The sequence below is a fragment of the Artibeus jamaicensis genome, unplaced genomic scaffold (genome assembly GCF_021234435.1).
Source record: "Artibeus jamaicensis isolate MK-2021 breed Jamaican fruit bat unplaced genomic scaffold, CSHL_Jam_final contig_648, whole genome shotgun sequence".
Taxonomy (NCBI): domain Eukaryota; kingdom Metazoa; phylum Chordata; class Mammalia; order Chiroptera; family Phyllostomidae; genus Artibeus; species Artibeus jamaicensis.
In genome coordinates this window covers 127,358-149,143 of record NW_026521912.1, presented here as the reverse complement: position 1 = coordinate 149,143, position 21,786 = coordinate 127,358, and the positions used below count along the sequence as shown (strand labels likewise).

The 21,786-nt window shown below is 53.9% G+C and overlaps 1 protein-coding gene across 7 annotated transcripts in view; it reads right to left on the bottom strand.

Annotated features, from left to right (window-relative positions):
* ADAMTS2 (ADAM metallopeptidase with thrombospondin type 1 motif 2) overlaps nucleotides 1–21,091 on the bottom strand; it is a 267,913-nt gene extending 246,822 nt beyond the window's left edge. For all 7 annotated transcript variants that reach the window (XM_053670905.1, XM_053670906.1, XM_053670907.1 and 4 more), the window contains exons 1-2: nucleotides 20,856–21,091; nucleotides 19,498–19,889 (exon numbers count right to left, since the gene is read on the bottom strand). In XM_053670905.1, the coding sequence (XP_053526880.1) occupies nucleotides 19,498–19,889; nucleotides 20,856–20,976 (513 nt within the window). In that variant the 5' untranslated portion in view covers nucleotides 20,977–21,091. The remainder of the gene's footprint in view (nucleotides 1–19,497; nucleotides 19,890–20,855) is intronic.
* Nucleotides 21,092–21,786: the final 695 nt, after the last annotated feature.

Here is a 21,786-nt window from a genome sequence, read left to right as displayed (position 1 = left end):
CCAGCCTGCCAACAGGGCCCTTTTCTGCCCTTCCAGGCTTCAAATCTTTTCCACTTCCTAGCTAACTGTGTCCAGGTACAGTACGGTGGAAGAATATGGTGGAAGAACCCATGTGTGCATGTGTGCATCCACCCCCGGCCCTGCAAGCAGGCAGGACCCAAGGAAAGCACCTTGGCAGGAAAGGATGTAGAACCCTCGGCCTCTGCCCCCATGATCTGATGGGCTCTCGGTGACATGAGCAACTCTGGGCTTCATCCAGTCAGCATCTGTTCTCCTTCTTCTGATCCAGGAATTCCATTTCAGAACAGTCACCGCCTCATCTGGCACCCGGTCCCAGGCCAGTTATGGGCTACCCAGGGCCCGCCAACTCCCAGCCCCAGCCCAGCCACAGAGCGATCAGCACTGACTCATAGCTGCGCTGCACTTCATCCGTGTCTCTGAGCAGGGCCAGGAGGGAAATATTGCCTCATAATAAGAAAGGCTATTCGCTGCTAGGTGCTGGACACTAGCCTTCATGTCATCCTCGTCACAACCACACTTCACAGGTCAGAGGCAGGAAGTACCCACCTTGACAGAAGAGAAAGTCTCAGGCAGGGACATGGGCCATGCAGGAAATGAAAGGTTGGGTGGCAGGCTGGGGTGGTCACAGGGAGCTGTAGGGGCCTCTGGGGTGTCCTGTCCCTGCTCGGGGATAGGCCTCAGGGCTCTCTGGGCTTCTCAAAGGAAGCTAGGCATCTGGACTTTTGCAAGACATTTGTCAAACCCTGGGAGGACCAAACAAAATTCCTGCGTGGGTGGACGTGGCGCCCAGCCCACCAGTTTTTGACTCCACCCTGCACGAGGAGCACAAGAGTCCAGAAAGGACTTCATTGGTAAGGGGCAAGGCAGGGACTCCAATGGGGCCCTGCAGTCCAAGCTCATTCAGAGCTTCAGCTGAAACCAATGGACCTGCCTGCCAGCCTTCTCCTGAAAGGGTCTTCCTGAGCCACACCCCTGCTGAGACTCGGGGCAGTCTTTGTCCTGTTCATCCTGCTGCCAGCCTGCATGTGCACAAGTACACTGCTCCCCCAAGACAGAGGACACCTGGCAGGCCACAGGGCTGAGTGAAGCTCCCTGACTTAGCAGGGACCTTCCAGTCATGGCTATCACCCCCCACAAAATACCACATATGCCTGCCCTTGATCAGTGTCAGCCGATGCAACAGAGTTGGGAGAGAAGCTGCCTCACTGAGGGCGGGTGACAATCAGAGAGGCTCTAAGGTAGACTTGTCAGCTCTGGCAGCAGCAGTCACGGAAGGAGAAGCAGGCCCTGGCTGTCAGTTCCCTTAGGTGGTGGTGGCCAGAGGCTCAGAAGACATGGTGTGGCTCCACACAAAATCACTAAATTCAGCTGGACATTCTCACCAACGTAGCAAGACACAAAATCAATAAATATTGAAAAAGAAGACACATGAATATTAGGAATTGCAGAAGACAATTGTATACTCCAAAATACTCCCCAAAACCCACAATAACAGGAAAAATAATAAGTTCATGAAACTTGTATTATTTCGTTTTGAACTTATAAGTTCATTTGCCCAGATGCAAACGCAACATAGAACCGGGCATGTCTGGGAATACACACATAGAAGCGTTACAGCATGAGGCGCGCTCAGAAGGGTGTTCTGCACTGTCAGCGGTCTGCCCTCGTGCTGCTGTGGTGTCGGAAGGCAGGCTCTGCTGAAGCAGAGAGGAGGTACAGAGTGGCCTGGGTGGACGGGGCTTGCCTGGTTTACAGGACTGTCCGAGTTTAGCTGCACTTGTGCACACCCATGGGGGAGTGGCACCAACGTGCTGTTTGGGGGGCTGTTTGCTTTCTGGGAACTAAGAGTATAAACTCTGGGAACACTGTTCACCTGGAATGGCAGGCTGCAGGCAGTCCAAGGACATGGCCACCTGCCGTACTGAGATCAAATGTTCCTACATTCTCAAATAACCTATCATAAAATACAATGGAAAGGTACTTGTCACAATGGCGATAACATCTAAAACAATGAATAACAAACCTATTGGAATGTATTTTAAAAGATGAAAACCAATGTTCTTCCTCCTCCGAGAGAATTGAGCATCAGGAGGTGGCCACTCTCCTGGCGGTAGCGGCAGAGGTGGCAGCGGCCTGCCTGCTGCACTCCGGACTCCACTGGGTGTGGCCATGCAGCCAGAATAAAGAGCCTCTTACGGTCTGGTGATAAGACTGTAGGAGAACAAAAGCCATTTGGAAAATAAATAAAAATAGCCAATACATTTTTTTAAGTGCCAGTGTGGTACTTGCCCTATCAGGCATTAGAATGTATCATTAAGCAACAAAAATTAAAAAGTCTACTGCTGGTTAAAAAAAAAAGACACACACACGGAGGCCAGAAAGAAACCAGACCTCCTCCATGAACTTCACAGGTGAGGGAACAGACATCCCAAAGTCACGAGAAAAGGGTAAACCAGAAAGTGAATGACATTGAGACAACAGAGTGGCCATCCAGGAAAAAGCACTTAGAATAAACACCTTCGACAGTACAGGGAACATACGTCACTTGACTTAAAAGAGTTACTTATTAAAAAATCAAATCCAGTTTCTTCCGGCCAAGATGAAGGCATAGGTGGAAATACTGTACCTCCTCGCACAACCACCTTTAAGGACAATGAAGATTTAGAATCAAAAACACAACCAGAACAGACAGAAAATTGAATTGTACCAAAGTCTGACAATGAACCATTCATCCAGACAGGTAAGAGGGGCAGAGTTGGCAGCTGTTGGAGAGGGGTCGGGGCAGGAAAAAGCAGTGGTTGGCAGACCCAGTTGCTGGGGTGGGGGTGGGTGCGAAGGAACAGACCCAGTGAGATGTGCAAGGTGGTTGGCTGACCATGGGCACACATTCACACGCAGATAAACCAGACCGCAACAGACAGTGAGACAGACCGCACAACCCAGGGCCCCAGTGATGGGAAATAAACCCTAAAAGCATCAATTGAAAAAACTTGCAGGGTTGAGGTGCTGGGAGAGACTCTCAGCCTCACAGGCGAGTTTGTTGGAGAGACCCACAGGGTCCTAGAACATACACAGGCCTACCCGCATGGGAATGGGCACCAGAAGGGCCCAATTTGCTTGCGGGAATCAGCAGAAGGGACTGAAATCCAAGAGAGAATGAACCAAGCGCCACTGTTCCCTCTCTGACCCTGCCCCCACATACAGCATCACAACTCAGCCACTGGGTTGCCCCGCCCTGGTGAACACCTATGGCTCTGCCCCTCATATGTAATAGGTGCAACCAGACCAAAAAATTATGGCTCAAATGGAAGAACAAATCAAAACCCCAGAGCCAATACATCTAAGCAACCAAGAGATAGCCAACCTATAAGATGTATAGTTCAAAACACTGGTGATCACAATGCTCGCAGAACTGGCTGATTTTGGTTGCAAATTAGATGAAAAAATGAAGGCTACACTAAGTGAAATGAAGGAAAATGCACAGGGAACTAAAAGAGATAAGAAGGAAACTGAGACTCCAATCAATGGAGTGGACCAGAAGGAAGAAAGAAACAACCAAACAGAAAAGGATGAAGAAACAAGAATTCAAAAAAATGAGGAGAGGCTTAGAAACTTCCAGGACATCTTTAAACATTCCGACATCTGAATTATAGGGGTACCAGAAGGGAAGAGGAAGAGCAACAAGTGGAAAACTTATTTGAACAAATAATAGAGGAGAACTTCCCCAATCTGGCAAAGGAAATAGACTTCTAGGAAGCTCAGAGAGTCCCAAAGAAGGTGGACCCAAGGAGGAACACACCAAGACATATCATCATTACATTAGCCAAGATTAAAATGAAGGAGAGACTTCTAGAAGCTGCAAGAGATGAGGGGACAGTCACCTACAAAGGAGTTCCCATCAGACTGTCAGCTGATTTCTCAAAAGAGACCTTACAGGCAAGAAGGGGCTGGAAAGAAGTATTCCAAGTCATGGAATCCAAAGACCTACATCCAAGATTGCTCTATCCGGCAAAGCTATCATTTACAATGGAAGGGCAGATAAAGTGCTTCTCATATAAGGTCAAATTCAAGGAATTCATCATCATCAAGCCCTTATTATATGAAATGTTAAAGGGACTTATCTAAGAAAAAGAAGATAAAAAAGATGAACAGTGAAAGAACAGCAAACTCACAGTTATTAACAACCATACCTAAAACAAAAGCAAACTAAGAGGACAGCTAGATCAGGAGCAGAACCATAGAAATGGAGATCACAAGGAGGGTTAGCAACAGGGGAGTTGGAGGAGGAGAAGGGGGGAGAAGGTACAGAAAATAAGTAGCATAGATGGTGGGGAGAAAATAGACAGGGGGAGGGCAAGAATAGTAGGGGAAATGTAGAAGCTAAAGAACTTATGGCATATGGACGTGAACTAAAGTGGGGAATGTGGGGGGAGGGGAGGGAGGAGGGAATGAAGGGGGGAATTGGACAACTGTAATGGTATAATCAATAAAATATATTTAAAACAATCAAATCCAAAAAATGTTTACATACAATGTACTGCTTCTTTGAAAGGCTCATTATTTTCTAAAGCCTGAGGAGACAGAGGAGACCAACTGGAGAGGCCTGAGCAAGGCCAACTGCAAATGGGAGGCAGAAGGTGGATCTACCCAAGCTAACAAAGGGTTAACGTCCAGGTTCACAGGTGACCAGTTGGCTGGGGTGGGGGAGAGGGCAGCGACCACCAGTTATCATAGAAACCTGAGAGGGCTGAGTTTCAGTATCCAGAGGAGTGCACCTTCCCATATAATTAGCCCAAAGCGATGCCCAGGACGGAGGACTCCAGGCCAAGCCAGCTGCAGCGGCTGCCCTTCGGGGAAACAGGCTCAAAGAAAGTGGGGGACCCCCGAAGGCCCCTGAGCCCTGGCAACCAATCAGGACAGGCCGACCCCAGGACTGCTGTCTGCCCTCCCTGACCATGTGTAGTTCCAGAGCACTCACCTAGGCCATTGCAGCCACCCTCCACATTGCCAGCAGCCTCGCTGCCGTTGCCCCTGGCTACTGTTCCTGTGCTGCATGTCTTGAGGACCTGGGAGGCACTCAGGGCTCAATGCAGCAGCACGACCTTGATGGTGGGGCAAAGGCCTGGCCCAGCCTTCTGGCCCTCCTGTGCCCTTCATCCTCCAGCCAGCTTTGGCCGCCCTCTGCCCTCCATCCATCTACTCCCTGACACTGAACAGAGGCTGGCCTCATTCCCCCCTGCCCCTGTGCCCTTGTGCAAGATGGCACAGCAGGCTGGGTCCAACCAGCCTCCCCATAATGACAGCCAATGAGGCCCTGGGCACCCCACCATCAGAGCTGGCACCCAAAGGCCAGGCTGTCCTAGCTGAGGTGGGGGCTACTTTGGCAGAACAGTGGTGTAAGCCTTGACCTTGTTGACTGGGAAGTGTACTAAGAATCAGCCGGCAAGGAGAGGAGAAACTCTCCTCCAGCCCCCACAGTGATGAGCCCTGCTGGTGTTAGGGATGTGGGGGTGATGTCCACCCTGAGGCAGCAGAGGTTCTGGGGAGCTCCAGCTGCAGTGAAAGGAGCCCAGGTTCGGGCTCTGTGCTGGTGGAGGTCATGGCCCCTCTCAGAGTCCAGATTTCCCCCAGTTCATGGGGTGATGCCACTTGTTCGCAGTGGGGGCTCTGAGTGTCACAGGAGGGGCTGTGTGAACAGGGAAGCACAGACCCAGCCTGGGCGGAGTGTGTGGCCAGCAGTGAAGAGTTCACTACCCAGGAAGCATCACTGAGAGTCCCAGCTAACAAAGAGGGGGTCCCTCACATTGGGAAAGAAGGGAGGACAGAGGGGAGGGCCAGGGGAAAGGGAGGGGAGAGAAATAGAAGTCAGGGGAGAGGGAGGACGGGAGGCGGGGAGAAGGAAAGTCAGGGGAAAAGGAGGAGGAGGAAGGCTGTGGGAGGAATGGAAAGGGGGGCCTGAGCCAGGACCCAGCACAGCCTCCCTGCCCTCCAGTGACAGCTAACTGTCCCTGGAGCTGCATTTGGGGGCTTCTCAGGAAACAGGGCCTCCCTGTCCACTGAGCTGGGCCTGGGCCTGGACCTCTCCCCACTCTGTGTGTGCTGTGAATGCGGTCTCAGACCCACGCACCCGGAAGTCCAGAACAGTGGCTGGGAGCCACACAGGCCTGCTCTCTGGCTGGGGGCACCAAGGAGCACCCAGGAAGATGCCACCCCTGCCCCGGCCCCAGCAGATGGGGCCTGCAGAGTCAGTGCACAGTGCCCACTGAGTTCCTAGCACGGCTTTGTGAATAGCCAGCCTCAGGGACCACCATGCAAGGGGGCTGCCCTCCCTCTGCCAGGTCAGAATTTCCAGGAGGACCGGAGGGCAGAGAGGATCAGTGCAGCTCCCCTGGTCCCAGGCTGCACAGAGGCCTGGTCATCCCTCTGGCCAGCATCCCTTGCCACCCTCATCCTCCCATTACATTCTTTTGGACAGAGGCCAGCCAGCCTTATTCTCCTCCACTCCTTAAAGGGCACACCCTTGAGCCTGGCTGTGTTGCAACTGGGGAAATGAAGGGTCACAGGCCAGCCAAAGAAAGCCAGGCCCGAACTTGGTTCTGTCAGACCTCAAGCCTCATGACCTTTCTCTAGGTTAGTGGGGTCCACCTGCTGTGTGTGAGGCTGTCCCATGCAGCTTTTGAAAAACAGAGACCTGGGGTTCCCTCCAGGTGTGAAAAAATGGACCCTCCGGGGGGTGGGGCCCAGGCTCAGGCATCGTATGAAGCTGCCCAAGCCCTCGTCTGTCTGCAGGCAGACAGACCAGCCATATTGGCACAGGACAGGCCACAGAAGCGTGCGGAAGTAAGGCACCAGTGAGACATGAGGGCCTGTGTGGGCAAGCCCAGTCCTCATGAGGGGCCAGTCTCTGAAAGACTTAGGAGGGGGCTCACGGGATCTCCCCATGGGAGTGACTCACAGAGACCTGGTGCCTCGAGGGCCAGCTCCCTCCCACAGCAGCCCCTGTCCTGTGGAAGCCACTGCAGAGCTGCCAGAGCAGCCTCCTCTAGCTTTCTAAACACAGATCCCCACCCCCCACCAGTGCTTCCTGTGAGGGGCCTCACAGCTGTAAACTTGGGGGGTGGCAGAGGCTGGCTTGCCTTCTGGGGCCAGCAGGCCAGCCAGGCTCTGAGGCTCAGATCAATGGGAGATGCAGCCCTAGGGAATTGTGAGGCCTTTGGCTTTGGGGGTCAGTGGGGTGGTGTGAGCTATTAGACACATTTTATCTAGATTTTACCTCCTTTGCTGATAAAAACGGAATTTCAGAAAGCTAGGATTCAGAGGATCTTGCCTTCACACAAAACCTATCTCAGTCCACTAGCGAGCATTACATTAAGCAGAGGAACACCGGGTGCTCCCACCAGAGCTGGGTGCAGACGCAGATGCAGAGCCACTGCTGTTACTTGACATTACTCTGAAGGGTCTAGATGGTGCAGGTTGGAAATGAAGCTCCAAAATCATCATCGCCTCAGACTGTCCAAGTCTACGCCTGAAACCCCAAGGGGATCCACAAAGACATATTGGAATTAATGAGTTCAGTCAAGAAGCTTGACAAAAGATAATTATATAAAAATCAATAGCCTTCCTGTACAGCAGCAATAGATGGAAACAATTCAATTCACAATGGCAAAAAGAAAAAAATCCTTGAAATGACCCTGATTAAAAACAATGGGTAACCTGTATTAAAAAATGTGTAATACTTCAGTAGCAGCAACAAAACAGGATTAAATCTATTGAAAAAACACCATGATCCTGGCCAATACTGTAAATTAGGTCGATCCCTGCTGTTAATTGCTCTCTAAGTTTCATTTAATGTCAGTCGGATTCACAAGGGATCTTTTTAACCTAACAAAACAATTCTAAAATTCAATCGAAAGAATAAACAGATGCGAGGAGCTAACAAAATTTTGCGAAAGAATAACAGCCCTAGGGGCTGCATTCAGCCACTTCAGAGCAGCTCTGCCCCACAGAATTGGAGTGTGGACTTCAGATGTTGCCATGTTAAAAAAAAAGAAAAAAAATAGGTGAAATTGTTTCAGCAATACATCTTATTTAACCTAACATATCCAAAATATGATTTTAGCCTATAATCAACACTTTAAAATTATCAATAAAACATTCTTTTTTGTAGTACCATAACTCTTTGAAAGCTGGTGTGTATTTTACGCTCAGAGCACCTCAGTGCAGACCAGCCACGTTCCTGGTACTTGGCAGCCTCACGTGGCTGAAGCAGCTGCCACAGCGGCTGGCACAGCTAATATTTGAGCTGCGTACAGCTCTGAAGCGCTCATGATGAACACAGTTAGTGCAGGTTCAGGAACAGACAGAAAAATAAAATTTATCTGTGACATTGCCTAATCTGACTGGAGATGAGATGTGGCATAATACAGTTTATATACACAGCTGACCCTTGAAGAACATGCATTCGAACTGCGTGGGTCCACTTACTCATGGATTTTTTCTACTGTCCCTTGCAGTTCAATGGACCTGCTCAGTTCAACTGACCTGCACAGTTCAAACTGCATTGGTCCAGGGTGAGCGGGTGGTAGGGAATCTGTATGTGTGGAGAGCCAAGGGAAGTCATGCAAAGATTTTCAACCACATACACAGTGAGCACCCCAGTTCCCACACTGGTCATGTCCCAGTCGCTCACAGCTCTTGAGCCACTTTTGGTCATGCCTCTAGGAGCTCTATCCCAATCAGATTGGCCACTGCTGAGCCCAAGGGCAAGTGTGCAGGGAACACACACACACCTTATTTGCCATGTGCTCCCCATCCTGCTTTCAAAGCAGAAGTACCCTTGAGTGCGCTACTACCACAGCAGGCCAGGGTCTTTCCCTCCTGCATGAGCGGCCAGCCTCTGCCACCACCCTGCTTCCCAGCCAGGACTGCCATGTCGGCTCTGACAGCCCCAAACCCACCTGAAACGTTATAGTACTGATGATGACAAGGCTGCATGTCCAGGACTCTGGGCTGTACACAGGTCACATTTACCACACTCGGGATGGAGTCAGCGGGCCTCATCTCTGCCAGCAGCCTGCAGCTGGCAGCGGTCGCTGGGTGGCAGGCACTGCCTGGCGTGCAGAGGCCCAGCTGCCTCCTTTCCTTGAGTTAGTGCAGGGTCGGCGCTTCTTGTGTTGGGACCCTTACCACTCAAATGTCTTTGGAAAGTCATACTATGGAGGGCAAATGTACAGGAAGGCACGGAGAACATGGTGTGTATGGCTTTGTGAGCCATACTGATGGCTCACTGATGAGTGAGCACTGTCCCACAGGAATGACTGTGACTCTCTACTCCACCAAAGTCAGGAGGAGACCCAGGAGTGCATGGAGCTAGTCACACACCAAGGAGGCCAAGCGAGCGAGGCAGGAGAAGTAGACCATTGCCCCCAACAACCAGAGGCAGGTGGCTTGAGCTAATGCCGGGAGGGGCTGTGGCAAGATTTAATTGGGAGTGTCCTTTCTTTCTTGGTGTGTGTCCTATCATTGATGGCCCCTCAGATCCAAAGAAATACAGAAATGGCCACCATTTCTCAAACCCCAGCCTTAGCCCAGGCTTGTCATGCACCTATCCTTCCAACACCCAGTGAGGTGGGTGTGGATGGACACCTCCCTCACAGTTAGTTCAGTAGGCCCTTGTCCAGGTTACCCAGCCGCATGGGGCAGAGCTGACAGACTGACACACCAGCCGCCAGCCCACACTAAGTCCACTGATCGCTGAGCTTATCACTGAATGATGCAGGGTCAGGCCGGGCAGTGCTGAGCCTGCCTGGCCCCTTGGAACTTTCTGAGCCTGGAGTCCTGGGTGCCAGTTTCTGCTGCCTTTGAGCAGAAGCACCCCACTCCACAGGCCTGGAGTAGATGTGAAGTGTAATTGAAATTCACAGATGAGCCCAAGGAGCTGGCTCCAGGCCTGGTAATAACTTCTCCATATTAATGATAGCACCGCTGACCTCGTGGACAGCTGACATTTAATATAAAGCCTACGCAGCAAAGCCAGAGGCTCCCACCTGGGCCCTCCCTTTCCAGAGCGCCTGCTGTGGGCGGTCCAAGGAGGTAGCAAGATTCAGAGGACCAAGGTCTTCCTCTTCCCTTAGTACCTCCACTCCACCTTAGTCCCCTCCTCTGCAGGAAACCCCTTCCAAGAACACACATGCACACACACATGAGAATGCACATGCTCACTCAAATGCACACGTGTAACCTACACAAGATACTCATGTGCATACTCACATACTTGTTCAAATTCATCCTTACATGAACTCACATGTCCCACATAAAGATATACATGTATACACAAGCTTATGCGCACACATTCACCTGCATGCACACATTTTTACATATACATACATACCCCCGTGAACAGATAGATGAATGTGCACATATGCTCACCTGTGCCTGCAGCCTGGTGGGTTCTGGCAGCAGCAGCGCAGAAGGCCCCAGCCCCAGAAGTCTGAGCCAGGGAGGGCAGTGCGGATAACACAGTGTGTCTGCCCACCCGCCATACAGACCCAGGTTCCTAGCAGAGCCCCCCCCAACACACCCCTGCCCCTGTAGACCTCACAGAGCAGAGTAGGAGGCCTGGCCCCAGCTCAGGCCGCCATCATTCACCAAAGCCACCCTCAATGCTGATTGCCCAAGGAGCTCTAGGCAAATGTGCCCCAATGGCTATTGCACTGGTGGTCCTCACAGCAGGCCTGGGTGGGAACTGGGCCTTCCCCACCACTCAGCTAACCCTGGGCAGAGGTCTTCACTCGTTAAGGGCTGGGGACACTAGGGTGTGGGCAGCCAAAGCTGGCTATGGGGCAGGAGGATTCTGAAACCTGCCAGCATCTGAATGAGCAGCATCGTTCACTCAGCAATCAGCACCAGAAACACAGGGCTCCAGGGCAGGATCAGGGCAGAGGCCAGCAAGTTCACAGGGCTTGGCCCTGGAATAGGTGGCTGCTCTGCGCCTGGACTTACAGGCTAGCGACCAACAGTGCTGGCCTTCCTGAGTGGTCAAGTCGTACTCCATAGTGCTCCGCCCTGGAGGATTCCAAGGGGAAAGGTGACCCAATACACTGAAAGCCCACAAATCTGAGTAATGGGGGGCGTCTGGGTTTCCTCATCTGTAAAACGGGGACAATAGGGAGTGGCTCCCAGGACATCTGCAGGAATGTGGCACATGTTGTGGGTTGAGATTGACCCACGATGACCTCCTGACCGCCTCCCCTGCAGGGAAAGCAGTGGCTTCCGTGGGTCCCCAGGCAACTCTGGGCGGGGCTCTGACTGTCAGAGTAGCCTGGAGGTGAGGAGTCAGCGCCTCTCCTTCCTGGGTTCAGGATGAACATGTGACTCAAGCCATTGCCAATCAGCACATTGCATCCATAGGCCACAGTGACTCGTTTATGGAAAGGTTCCATGACTTAATCCTGTCCAATCAGGGTGAAGCTCAGCACCACAACCAGAGCCACCAAATAACAGACTGTTTTCAGCTGTCACCAAGCTGTCCCTGGGGTTCTGAGTGGTGTGGAAGCAGCCACAGTGACCCCAGAAACCAGTCACATAGGGGAGGAGGAGCTGGGCCAGTGAGGGTCCAGGGACACCAACCCATGCTGTAATCACTCACCCAGCCCCAAGAGTCCTCAGATGCCTTTTTGTATTGTGGTAAAAATGCATATAAAATTTACCATCTTCACCATTGTCATAACATTGTGCAACCATCACCACCATCCATCTCCGGACCTCTTTTCTTGGAAAACTGAAACTCTGTGCTCAGTAAACACTAATTCCCCATGCCCCAGACCCCACGCCCACCACCCCACTGCCTGTCTCTATGATTTTCAATTCCTGTAAGGGCCTTCGGATGCCTTACTTGCTGAAGAGCTGAGTCTGGGTCTCAGACCATGAATGCTAGTGTGAATGGCTGCCATGAGCCAGGACAGGCACAGGCTGCTGCTGGGCCTCTGGAGTGCGAACCTTGCACCAAGCAGCCTGTGCCATGGTGGCCCCTGGCCACGCGTACCCTTTCCTGCCTCACAGAGAAAAGCCCCTGGAAAGCCCCCTTTCTCCCACGAAATCACCCCCAGTCAGAGCGGGTAGCGAGGCCAGCCAGGAGGTTGAGGATACCCTGGAAGAGTGGGAGGAGGGGTGACCATGATAAAGTGAGACTGAATTCTCAGCAAGTTCCTGTTGACCCCAAGAATGAAAGTGCCTGTTAAAGACTCCTGGTGGTTAATGGGGCTCAAACTTATAAACTGAGCCTAAGGACCACTGCTCTCTATGCTTCAGTGAAAAGCTGCACCAGGCAGTCTGCCTCCTGCCATCCGAGCCTACCCTTATAAAGGAGCCTCTAGGCTGGTATATCAACCAACGGGCTGAAGACCTCTCCTGGCCAACCAGTGCTTTGCAGCTATAGCCTCATTTGCATGTTTACTGATCAATCAGAGCAGCTCCATTCTGACCAATCAGGACAGTGCTATTTGAGCCAATCAAATTGTGCTAATTTGGAGTTCCTTATCTGCGTAGGAAGGGACCAATCAGGGACTGGAGGAGGGCGGAGTTCTTATATAAGCCAGTTCCACCTCTGCCTCAATAGAGCAAACTTTCAGTTTCCACTTAAAACTGTGTTCCCCTGTGACACCACAGCTGCTTCACCTGAGCTGCTGCACCTGGGCTGCTTCAACTGAGCTGTTCCCAGCTGAGCCATATCACAACTGATGTTATACAATAAAGCCATTTTTACCAAATAAAGTCTCCCCCCTAGCCAAATTGGGGACAATAACTTTCCCCTGACACTTCCCCAGAATGGTCCCTGACTGCAGGGAGCCCTGGCCCATCTAATCATCCTGCCATCAGCACAGCTCCCAATACTTCCACATCGACCTGTGGATGTCCCTCCAGGGCCCTCAGTGCCCACACAGGGTCTGCACACTGGACTTGCTGCTCACATAATGTCAACACACTCAAAATTGCAGCCTCCTGAAGAAAATTGGAGAGTCAGGCAGCAAGGAGCCCACAGTCCCTAGGGGCAACAATCTTTCACAGAAGGCAAGGCATGGGCTGGCCAGGGTCCCCACCTCTTCTTCTGCCAACTATATCCCCTCACTTGTGTCTGGTCCCCATCTGACCCCTAAGACACCTGGAGTTGCCCACGAGGGTCCCAGAAATGTTTGGCTTCAGTCTCCACTGTCCACGTGGACACCCTGAGGCCAGAGGTAGGACTTGCCCAGGGTCACATGGCAACTTGCCAGAGCTGGGCCCAAGGTCTCCTCACTGCAGCCCGACCCTTCCCCACACAGGCCCAATGGTGTTTCCCTCCCTTACTTAGTTTGGTTTAAACCAGGAGTTTGAACTTGAGTTTCTGAGACCCCCAAGGATGAGGCAGGAAAAATGTGCGATACTACATGTGTACATAAGTGCTTTTCTGTGGGAGGAGACAGCTTTTGGCCATTCTCCAAGGGGGCCTGGCCCACCGAGTGTGGGCACTCTGGGCTTGGCGGCAGACAAGAAGAGACAGGCCAGCTGTGGGCACTGGAGGGCACAGAGTCTCAGTGGTGATCCTGCCCCCGGTCCCTGCACTGGCTTCTGGCACCCCCACCCTGAAGGCACTCACAGTTCATGGCTCCTAGCGGAGCTCTGCCCAGCCAGAGCTGGGTCCTATGGACTTCACCAGGCACGAGTCTTCCATGGCACAACAGTGCAGCATGGATATGAGTGTCCAACACGGCTTCCTGGATGAAGTACCATTTAACTGAAACCTACACAGTGAGCCAGGTGGAGAGAGAGGGGTGAGAGCATAGCCTGTACATGGGCCCTGAGCTGGGAGTGTCCAGCACAGGATGAACAAAAAGCTCAGTGTGACGGAAGCACAGGCATGAGGGGGACACAATGACAAATAAGGCTAGAGACCACTGGGCCTGGCCATGGGGGTCACTGAATGCCAGCTCCGTAGTTTTGGATTTTTTATTTTGCAGGTTTGAATTTATTTTTTAAGAGCAGTAAGAACCACGGAAAGGTCTTAAGCAATGGTGTGACGTGATTTAATGTGTGATTTACAAAAATCAGTCTGGCTGCTGTGTAGCAACAGAGTGGCTGGGGAGATAGCAGTTAGGAGAAGGAGCCAGAGGCAGGGCTTGGGGTTGGGCATAGTGGAGAGCTGAGGACCAAGATAAAGTCCAAGGACGTCTAGGGTTCTGGGATTCTGGTCCCAGTAAAGGGTGCAGCCTGGAGAGACTGGAGAGACCCATGTTCCATTTACAAGCATGGGGCCACCTGGGGAAGAAGCCCAGAGGCAGCTGGGCATCTGGGGATCTGGGCCAGATGTGGAGGCGTAGAGTCCAGGTAGGGTATGGCAGTAGCCATTCTGCCTGGGGTACCTGCCCTTCCTCTTGCTTTCATGATAAAACCCCAGTGCATTCCAGAGTCCAGGGATCTGATGCTCACTCTCAACACCAAAGGTGGGCAAAAGATGGGCTAGGCCCACATCACAGTGACTGGTGTAAAGACAGGCCTGCACCCTAAGTGGAGCCCAGCAGAGCCCGCCCCTAGATCCCAGAAGGAGCTACCCTGAAAAGAGAGCTCTCCATTTTTCAGAGATTGCAGAGGGAATATGTTCTAAAACCATCCCTGAGCCCCTGGATATAGCCATGCCTGAAGCTGATACTCCTTACACCCCAAGGATAACTGGGGCCATAATGCCCCTTGTTTGTTTCACCCATTATAAGCTGGTTTTCTGTCACTTAAACTGAGTGAGTTTTAAACAAGGAGTGTGAGACATTGTAGAGGAGACAGACCTCCCTGGGCAGCTGTGTAGATTGCCAAGTGCAGGGCCTCTCGTTGGTGTACCTAAGACCCTCTGACTGCCCTCCACACAGTGCCAAGGCAGACCCTATAAGGAACAGCTGCAAGTCCCAGACACCCCACACCACCAGCCCCACAGTCTGGCCCTGCTGCCTCCTTTCTAGCACTAGAGTCAGCTGGAGCCATATGTGTGGCCTCAAAGGCAGCAGCCTGTTTAGGAAAAATATAACTTCTCCTGGTCCCTTAGGCCAGCAAATGACTTCTCTCTGTAGACTTCAGTGACTCTTATGGTCCAGCAAGACTAAACAGAGAAGGTGCCTGGCCAGGATGGCAGCCTAGCAAGGGAGCCCCAGCCCACAGGGCAGCAGCCTCTCCGAATCTCGGCCATACAATGGGGGCTCTGCATCACAGAGTCATGGGGGTATGCTCCCCCTCCTCAGGCTTCGGAGGCTGACCCTTCCCGCTGCCCAAACACAGGCCCTGCCTGGCTAGAGACGCCAGGCTGGAGTGGTCTCCAGAGCTGCGCTGAATGGGACAGAGGTGGGGCAAGGCGCTTCCCTCCCCATTGCCATCACCCAGCTTGTCAGCAGGCTACTTGGTCCCTAGGCCTCTCCCAGCTCCTGCTCACTCGCACTGAGAGTGGTCAACACCCCTAGCTCAGAGGGCATCCAAGAGTCAAGGAGGAAAGATAGAAATTTTCCAAAGAAATGCATCTCTTCACTCTCATACTTTTTGTTGGCATGCAAAAGAGGCAATAACATGTAGTGAGCACAGTCTTGGAGTCACACAAACATGCGTTCAAATACTGGTGTGAAGCTTGAAGCAAGCTGTCCTGGCTTTGTAGCTTTAGCTTACTCGTTTGTCCAATAGGGATAAGATCAGCCATTGGCCACAGGGTGCTGTGAGGGTTAAACAGGGAGATTCAGCATAAGGCACTCACAGGGAGCACAGTGCAGAGTGAGAGTACAAGGTTTGTCAGATACTAGTATTACTTTTGATGCCAACAGCCTTCTTATTGGGTGTTTAAGGATGATGCGAGATCAGCACACCTGTCCTGTGGCTCAAGAAGGACTAGAAAAGTTTTCCATAGCAACGCAGCATACAAGAACCCTTTGCTGAGAAGTATTTCCCTGTGCATCATGAAAAGGCAAGCTTTAACTGTTCCCTGTAAACATTATGAACACTTTGTCCAGTGGCTGTGAAAGAACCTGGGGGCTCTCCATTTTTCAGCCCCTCTGGAGAAAAGGGTGCAATGTCTTAGGAAGCGTGTCTTCATCTGGCATTTCTGGAGTCTCCATCTCTACCTGACTCCAGTAGAATTTGAACATTGGCAGGCTCAGGGTCCTGCCCTCATATCATTTCAGGGAGCAGCACCTCTTATACTCCCTATCAATAGGGTTCTGAAAACCTCGTGTCCTGATTCTCATGGGAGCATGTGACTTCAGGCTGGCCAGCGTAACACGGGACTCAGCTGGAATAATCAGGAAAAGATGTCAGCCTGGCACTGCTGAGGCCTCCTAACTCACGACAGAAGGATTCCAGCTGATGACAAAGGCAACAAACACACAGGAAGGAGTATGCAAGAGACAGCAAGCATCCTCATGACCTGAGTGGAGCAACTGGATTCAGCCATGCCTGAACACAGCATTATGTGAGCTAATAACTTCCCACCTCTGTCTAAACTAATTTGATTGGAGAGTTTTCTGTCACTTGTAAAAGTGAGAGGATCCTGACCCTTTGTACCAAATAGATTAGGAGATTGCTGTCCATGGTAAACAAAACTACTGACTACTGTCTTTCTTTAAAGAAATGAAATAAACTCAGGGGGCCTGTTAAATAGATGAGCACATGTATGTCCCAATTCAGGGGCCTGAAAGGTTGGTTCTGTGGCTCTTGGGAGAGGCTGATCTCACCAAAGCATCTAAACTTAATCTCAGACCACAGTGGCCAGCTGAACCCTGCTCCACAGCTGCTCTGCACAGTGTCCAGGAAAGCTAGTTCCATACGTTCTTCAGCGCAGGGTCCCACAGTCCCACCTATGCTGGCAGAGCTGGATTCACAAAGCTCAAGAGGCTTCTTTATTACAGAACTTCTCAGAGAGCCCGTGGACTTCTTGATTCTCCCAGGCTGAATGTAAGACCCAGCATTTCCCACACCCTGTGGTCCACCGAACCCTATTTGCTCAGAGCCTGCAAGCCTGTAGAATTGTAATGCAGAAATGGGGCTGCAGAGCCCTGATTCTCAAAGTGCGGTCTGAGGTCAAGAGCATCAGCACAGGAACCCCTGAGAAGCTCAGAACCTCAGTGGGGCCAGAAGTGCGGAGTCAGAATCTGAATTTTAACAAGATCCCTGGGCGGTCTGCACCATACATGCTTGGACATGTTTCACTACCTATGAAGGAAGAGCAGGGGCTCCATGTGGTGTGTTGGTTCAGGGCCAGGGCTGCTGGGAGGATGCTACGCACTTAGCTGTGGGAGGCCTCCTGAGGGGCATGCACAGGAAGTACAGCTCCTGCTATCACATCTCAGTGACTTTCACCCACCAGACTTGGGAGTGTCGTGGGAGAAGGGACTGGAGAGAACCAGGGCAGACTCCTGCCATCAGGGGTTGAGCTTCAGATGCCCGGCTGTAAACAAGGCATGAGGACCCTTCCCCTGCAGGGTTGAAGCCTGTACCCTTAGCACATGGGCGGTGATGTGCAGAGGGGCATTAAGGGCTAAGGAACTAATTGGCACAGAATCAGAACAGACACACACAGCGACAAGAAAGAAAAGAGAAGCCATGATGCCACCCCACGGTCCCTAGGCCACTTCTCGCCAACAGCATTCAAGGCTGTCCAGGGAGGCCCAGACCCTTTTCCGACTTTAGTCTTCCTTCCAGTCCTGCTGATGTGTGTCCAGTACATCTGGCAGCTCACTGTGCCTGTCCTGACTGGCCGAGGCACATCTGGTACCTCTTCCCTCTGCTAGGATCACCAGTCTGAGTGGCTGCCTGCTGGCAAAGCATTCTTCAGGTAGCCCCCAGCTGCCCTGAGCGTGTGGGCCCCAGGAGGCACTGGGCCAGCCCCCATCTCTGATCAGCACAGTGGACAAAATGCATTAGAGGTGCTGGTTGAACAAATGAATCACTGAATGAACTGAATGAATGATGCAGTGACAAAGTCCCCCTGAAATGCTCTCTGCTAAGATTAACTAGTACACAGGAGCTGGCCCACCATGGATGTGGTGTCAACATACCACATCCATGTCACCTCTCGCAGCCCACCCACCTGCCCCAGCGTCCCCAGGACCCTTTTCCTTTCATTTAGGTAACTCACCTTGAGTAAAGAGATGTACCCATGAAGCCCAGGACATCACAGAGACAATGGGCACAGCAGGCTGTACCATGTTAACCCAGTGCCCCCAAGGGCACTGACAGCTGTCTGCAATCTGCCTAGGCTCTAACCAAAGCCAGCCAAAGGCGGTGATTTTTGGTAGCAACAAGTGACATTTCCTGTGTCTCCATAAAAAGAAGACCAGTGGTTGCAGGACTCTGGAGTAATTGCTGGCTCTGCAGCCAGCAGGACAAGCCTGAGGACAGGGGCTCAGAGGCAGCAGGCTGTGAGGCCAGCCACTCCCTCGGAAGAGGAGTCTTCGGAGTAGCAATTAGAGTAGAACTTAGCTGTGGGGGGCGGCCTAGATGTCTGGCCAGCACAACCAACCTGACCACTGCATATCCACTCCAAAATAAAACACTACAGAGGCTTCCGCCCTGGGCCAGGCCCCTGGGTGGCCGGACAGAGCACCACCAATGTCAGCCGCCTCCCTGAGCATTAATCCAGCTTCCTTGGAGCCCCTTCTGACAAACCATGGTCCCTCTGGGCCCCCAGGAGTAGGTGGACTTCCCTGGGCTCCAATCACACTGGGTGGGCCAGGGAGTCTCAAGAGGCGACCCACTAGCTTCACTCCTGCCCTTCAGGGGCTGCCCATGGGACCCAGAGCCTGTATTTTCTAATGTTCCCCTTGCCTCAAAATAGAGAAAACCGACTTTTCAAATAACCAGTTGAAGTTCAACAGGAAACCACAGTATAAAAATCAGCGGCTCCCCGTCAGCCGGGGCAGCGGCATAACTGGGCATTCCAGCTCCACTGCCGTCCCCCTGGGCCGGCACCACCGGCACCCACAGAAACAAAGAGACGACTGCCAGCACATGTGCCGCCCCACATCACACACACTAAAATGCACAGGGTCACACACTCAGCTGCACATGAACGAGCAGAAACCTATAGCTACACTTGTGTGCAAGACACATAAGGCACATTCCCACAGGTGCACAGGTACCCAGACACTAGTCAGTACACAGCGACATTCCAAACACACGCGCACACACAGAAATATACACACACCTGGATGCCAGACCAAGACCTGTGCCAGCAGGCAGAAAGGAGACCCTTGATCAGGGTTTTTGGAGACCCTGGGACTCCCGGGTATAAATCACCCCTCTCCCGCCAATCAAAATGACTTCAGTCCAGCCAACCCCTTCTGTGGATGTCATGCATCCCTAAGCAGAGAAGGTCCTCAGTGTGGGCCTTTCCCTCCTGGAGGACACCCAGGTAACCAGCTTCTGAAGCCCGAGCAAGGGCCTTGAACACAAAGAGAGAGAGAAGCGCCCACTCACCAGCCCGTCGCAGTTGCTGAGTGCCACGGAGGAGGCTCCGGTCATGCCGGCCACGTCTCCGGTGTAGAGGCAGGTCCCAAGCAAGGGCTCCACCCGCGTGGCACCCGACTCGCCCTGCCACTCCACCGTGGCCCCCGGCGCCACAAGGCGGGCGTTAGGCTGCAGCCGTAGGTGCAGGTCTCGGCCAAAGACCGTGACATTGTAGAAGAGTCGGCCTTCAGGGTCCTCGCTGCCTCCAGGGAAGCCCGGGGTCTGGACTGGGACAGCCCTGCGGGCTCGAACCCCAGCTTGGACAGTCCTCACAGACACCACTTGAGACACCAAGCGGCCCTGGGCGTCAGTGCGCACAGGCACCGCCAGGATGCGCTCCGTTCCGTGTCCCAGGGGGCCGCCTGCAACAGAAAGGGGCATCAGAGCCGCGAAGAACTGGGAGATCCCAGCCTCTCGCTGCGCCCCGCAACCCCAGCCCCGCCCCCACTGCGAAAGGAGAGGCACTCCTCCAGGCAACCCCTAGAAACTAGGCTGCACCTCCCCAGCTTTCAGCCACTGGGGGAGGGGCGTTAACCCGTCCACCTCTCCCTGGCTCCGCCGCCCCGGGCGATCCCACTCTTGGACCCTGGAAGCCCAGAGTTCTGCTCCTTGCCCCGTTCTGGGTTGAGGATCTGCGGGCTCCTGACAGTTCCCCGGGGGACGCCGCGTCAGAGCCGCCCTCCTGCCCCCCGTGAACCTACTGTCCTTGACAGGACGTGGGGCCGCTACGAAGCCATGCCCCTTGTACCCCCTACCCGTGCGCCTCTACCCTTCCAGTGGCCCCCGGGGCGGAGAGAACTCGGTTCTTCTGGACACTGGCGGCCTGTCCTTCGTGTCCAGCTCCCGCTGAGCCCGCTGCCGGTCCTCTGTCCCCCGAGGGGTGGAGCAGGGTCCCTCGGATCTTCGGGGATCCCCTTTGGGGAGCCCAAATCAATCCTCAGGGCCCCAGGCGGCGCGCTCGGCACTGGTCTCCTCCGGAGCATCCCCGGACGCCAGCCGAGGCGCCGCCTGGCCCTGGCTCCCCCGGACCCGCTGGGGCTGGCTCTGCGAGAGATTCGCCGCGGGGCTTTCCCGGCCGGGCACTTCCACTCTCTGTGTCCGCAGAGCTGCAAGGGTTTCGAAGCTCCCCGCGGCCCTAGGTGCTCGGGGGCACCGCGGGGGCGCCCCCTGCGCAACCAAGCCTGCCCGAAGTTGGCCAACTTGGCCCGGGGCGGGGCGCTCGGAGTTTGCCCAAGTCCAGCAGGACTCAGCCTGAGGAGGGGGCGGTGAGGCGCGCCAGGCGGGGCGGACCTCTGGGGGTCGCAAGAGTGGGGGTGTGCCGCACCTACCTGGGGGGTCGGTGGCGGCTAGCCAGGCGTCCACTGGCGGCGGCAGCAGAAGCGGCGGCAGCAGCAGCAGCAGCAGCGCGAGGCAGAGCAGGCGGCTGTCCGCGCCCGCCGGCAGATCCATGGCAGTGGGACCGCAGCCAGGGCCCCGCACTCGCAACCGGCTCGAAACTTCCCTGCGCGCCTCCCAGCCCACATCTGGGGGCAGCTGGAGCCGCCAGCAGCTGCCGCACCGCAGGGCGCGGGGCGGAGGAGGCGAGGCGCTGAGGGGAGGGCGGGGAGCACGGAGGGGAGGCGGAGAGAGGGAAGGAGCAAACGAGGAGGCGGGAGGGCGCAGGCGAGCTCGAGGAGGGCGGGGACGGCGGGCGCAGCCTGCGGTGACCCGGCGCTTCTTGGCGCGGCTGCCGCCGCCGCCGACCCCCATCCCCCCACCCCTCCGCCTCACCTTCTAGACTGTCCCCCTAGCTCCCCTGGCTCGCAGCGAAGCAGAGACACCCCGAGGCGGCGGCAGAGAAGTGCCACGGGTAGTGCATGGGGAGTCCCGCCGCTGGCCGCTCTGGGCTTGCCCTGCGCCCTTGAGGCCACACTACCTGGGATGAGCGCGGCCGCTGGGTCAGCCAGAGTCCTCTTTGGGGGCGGGGGGCTGGATCTCACTGGTTACCTTGATGCACAAAGACCGCGTAGCCCTATCTTTGCCCCCTGGGACAGGACAGGGTTCAGGGATCGGTGGGGGTAACGGAGGCCTGGGATGGAGACCAAGAGGCCCAGACATGCTTTTATAGGAGGGTGCACTCACTGTAGGCACTACCCCAAAAGTCAACCTTTACCCTCCCATAGAGATGCAAGTTTTCCTCGGCCCTCGGTTTTTCTCTGCCTGAAGTCCCTGTCCTCTCCTCCGTGTTTCTCTGCCTGAAGGCCCAGTCATCTCTCCACT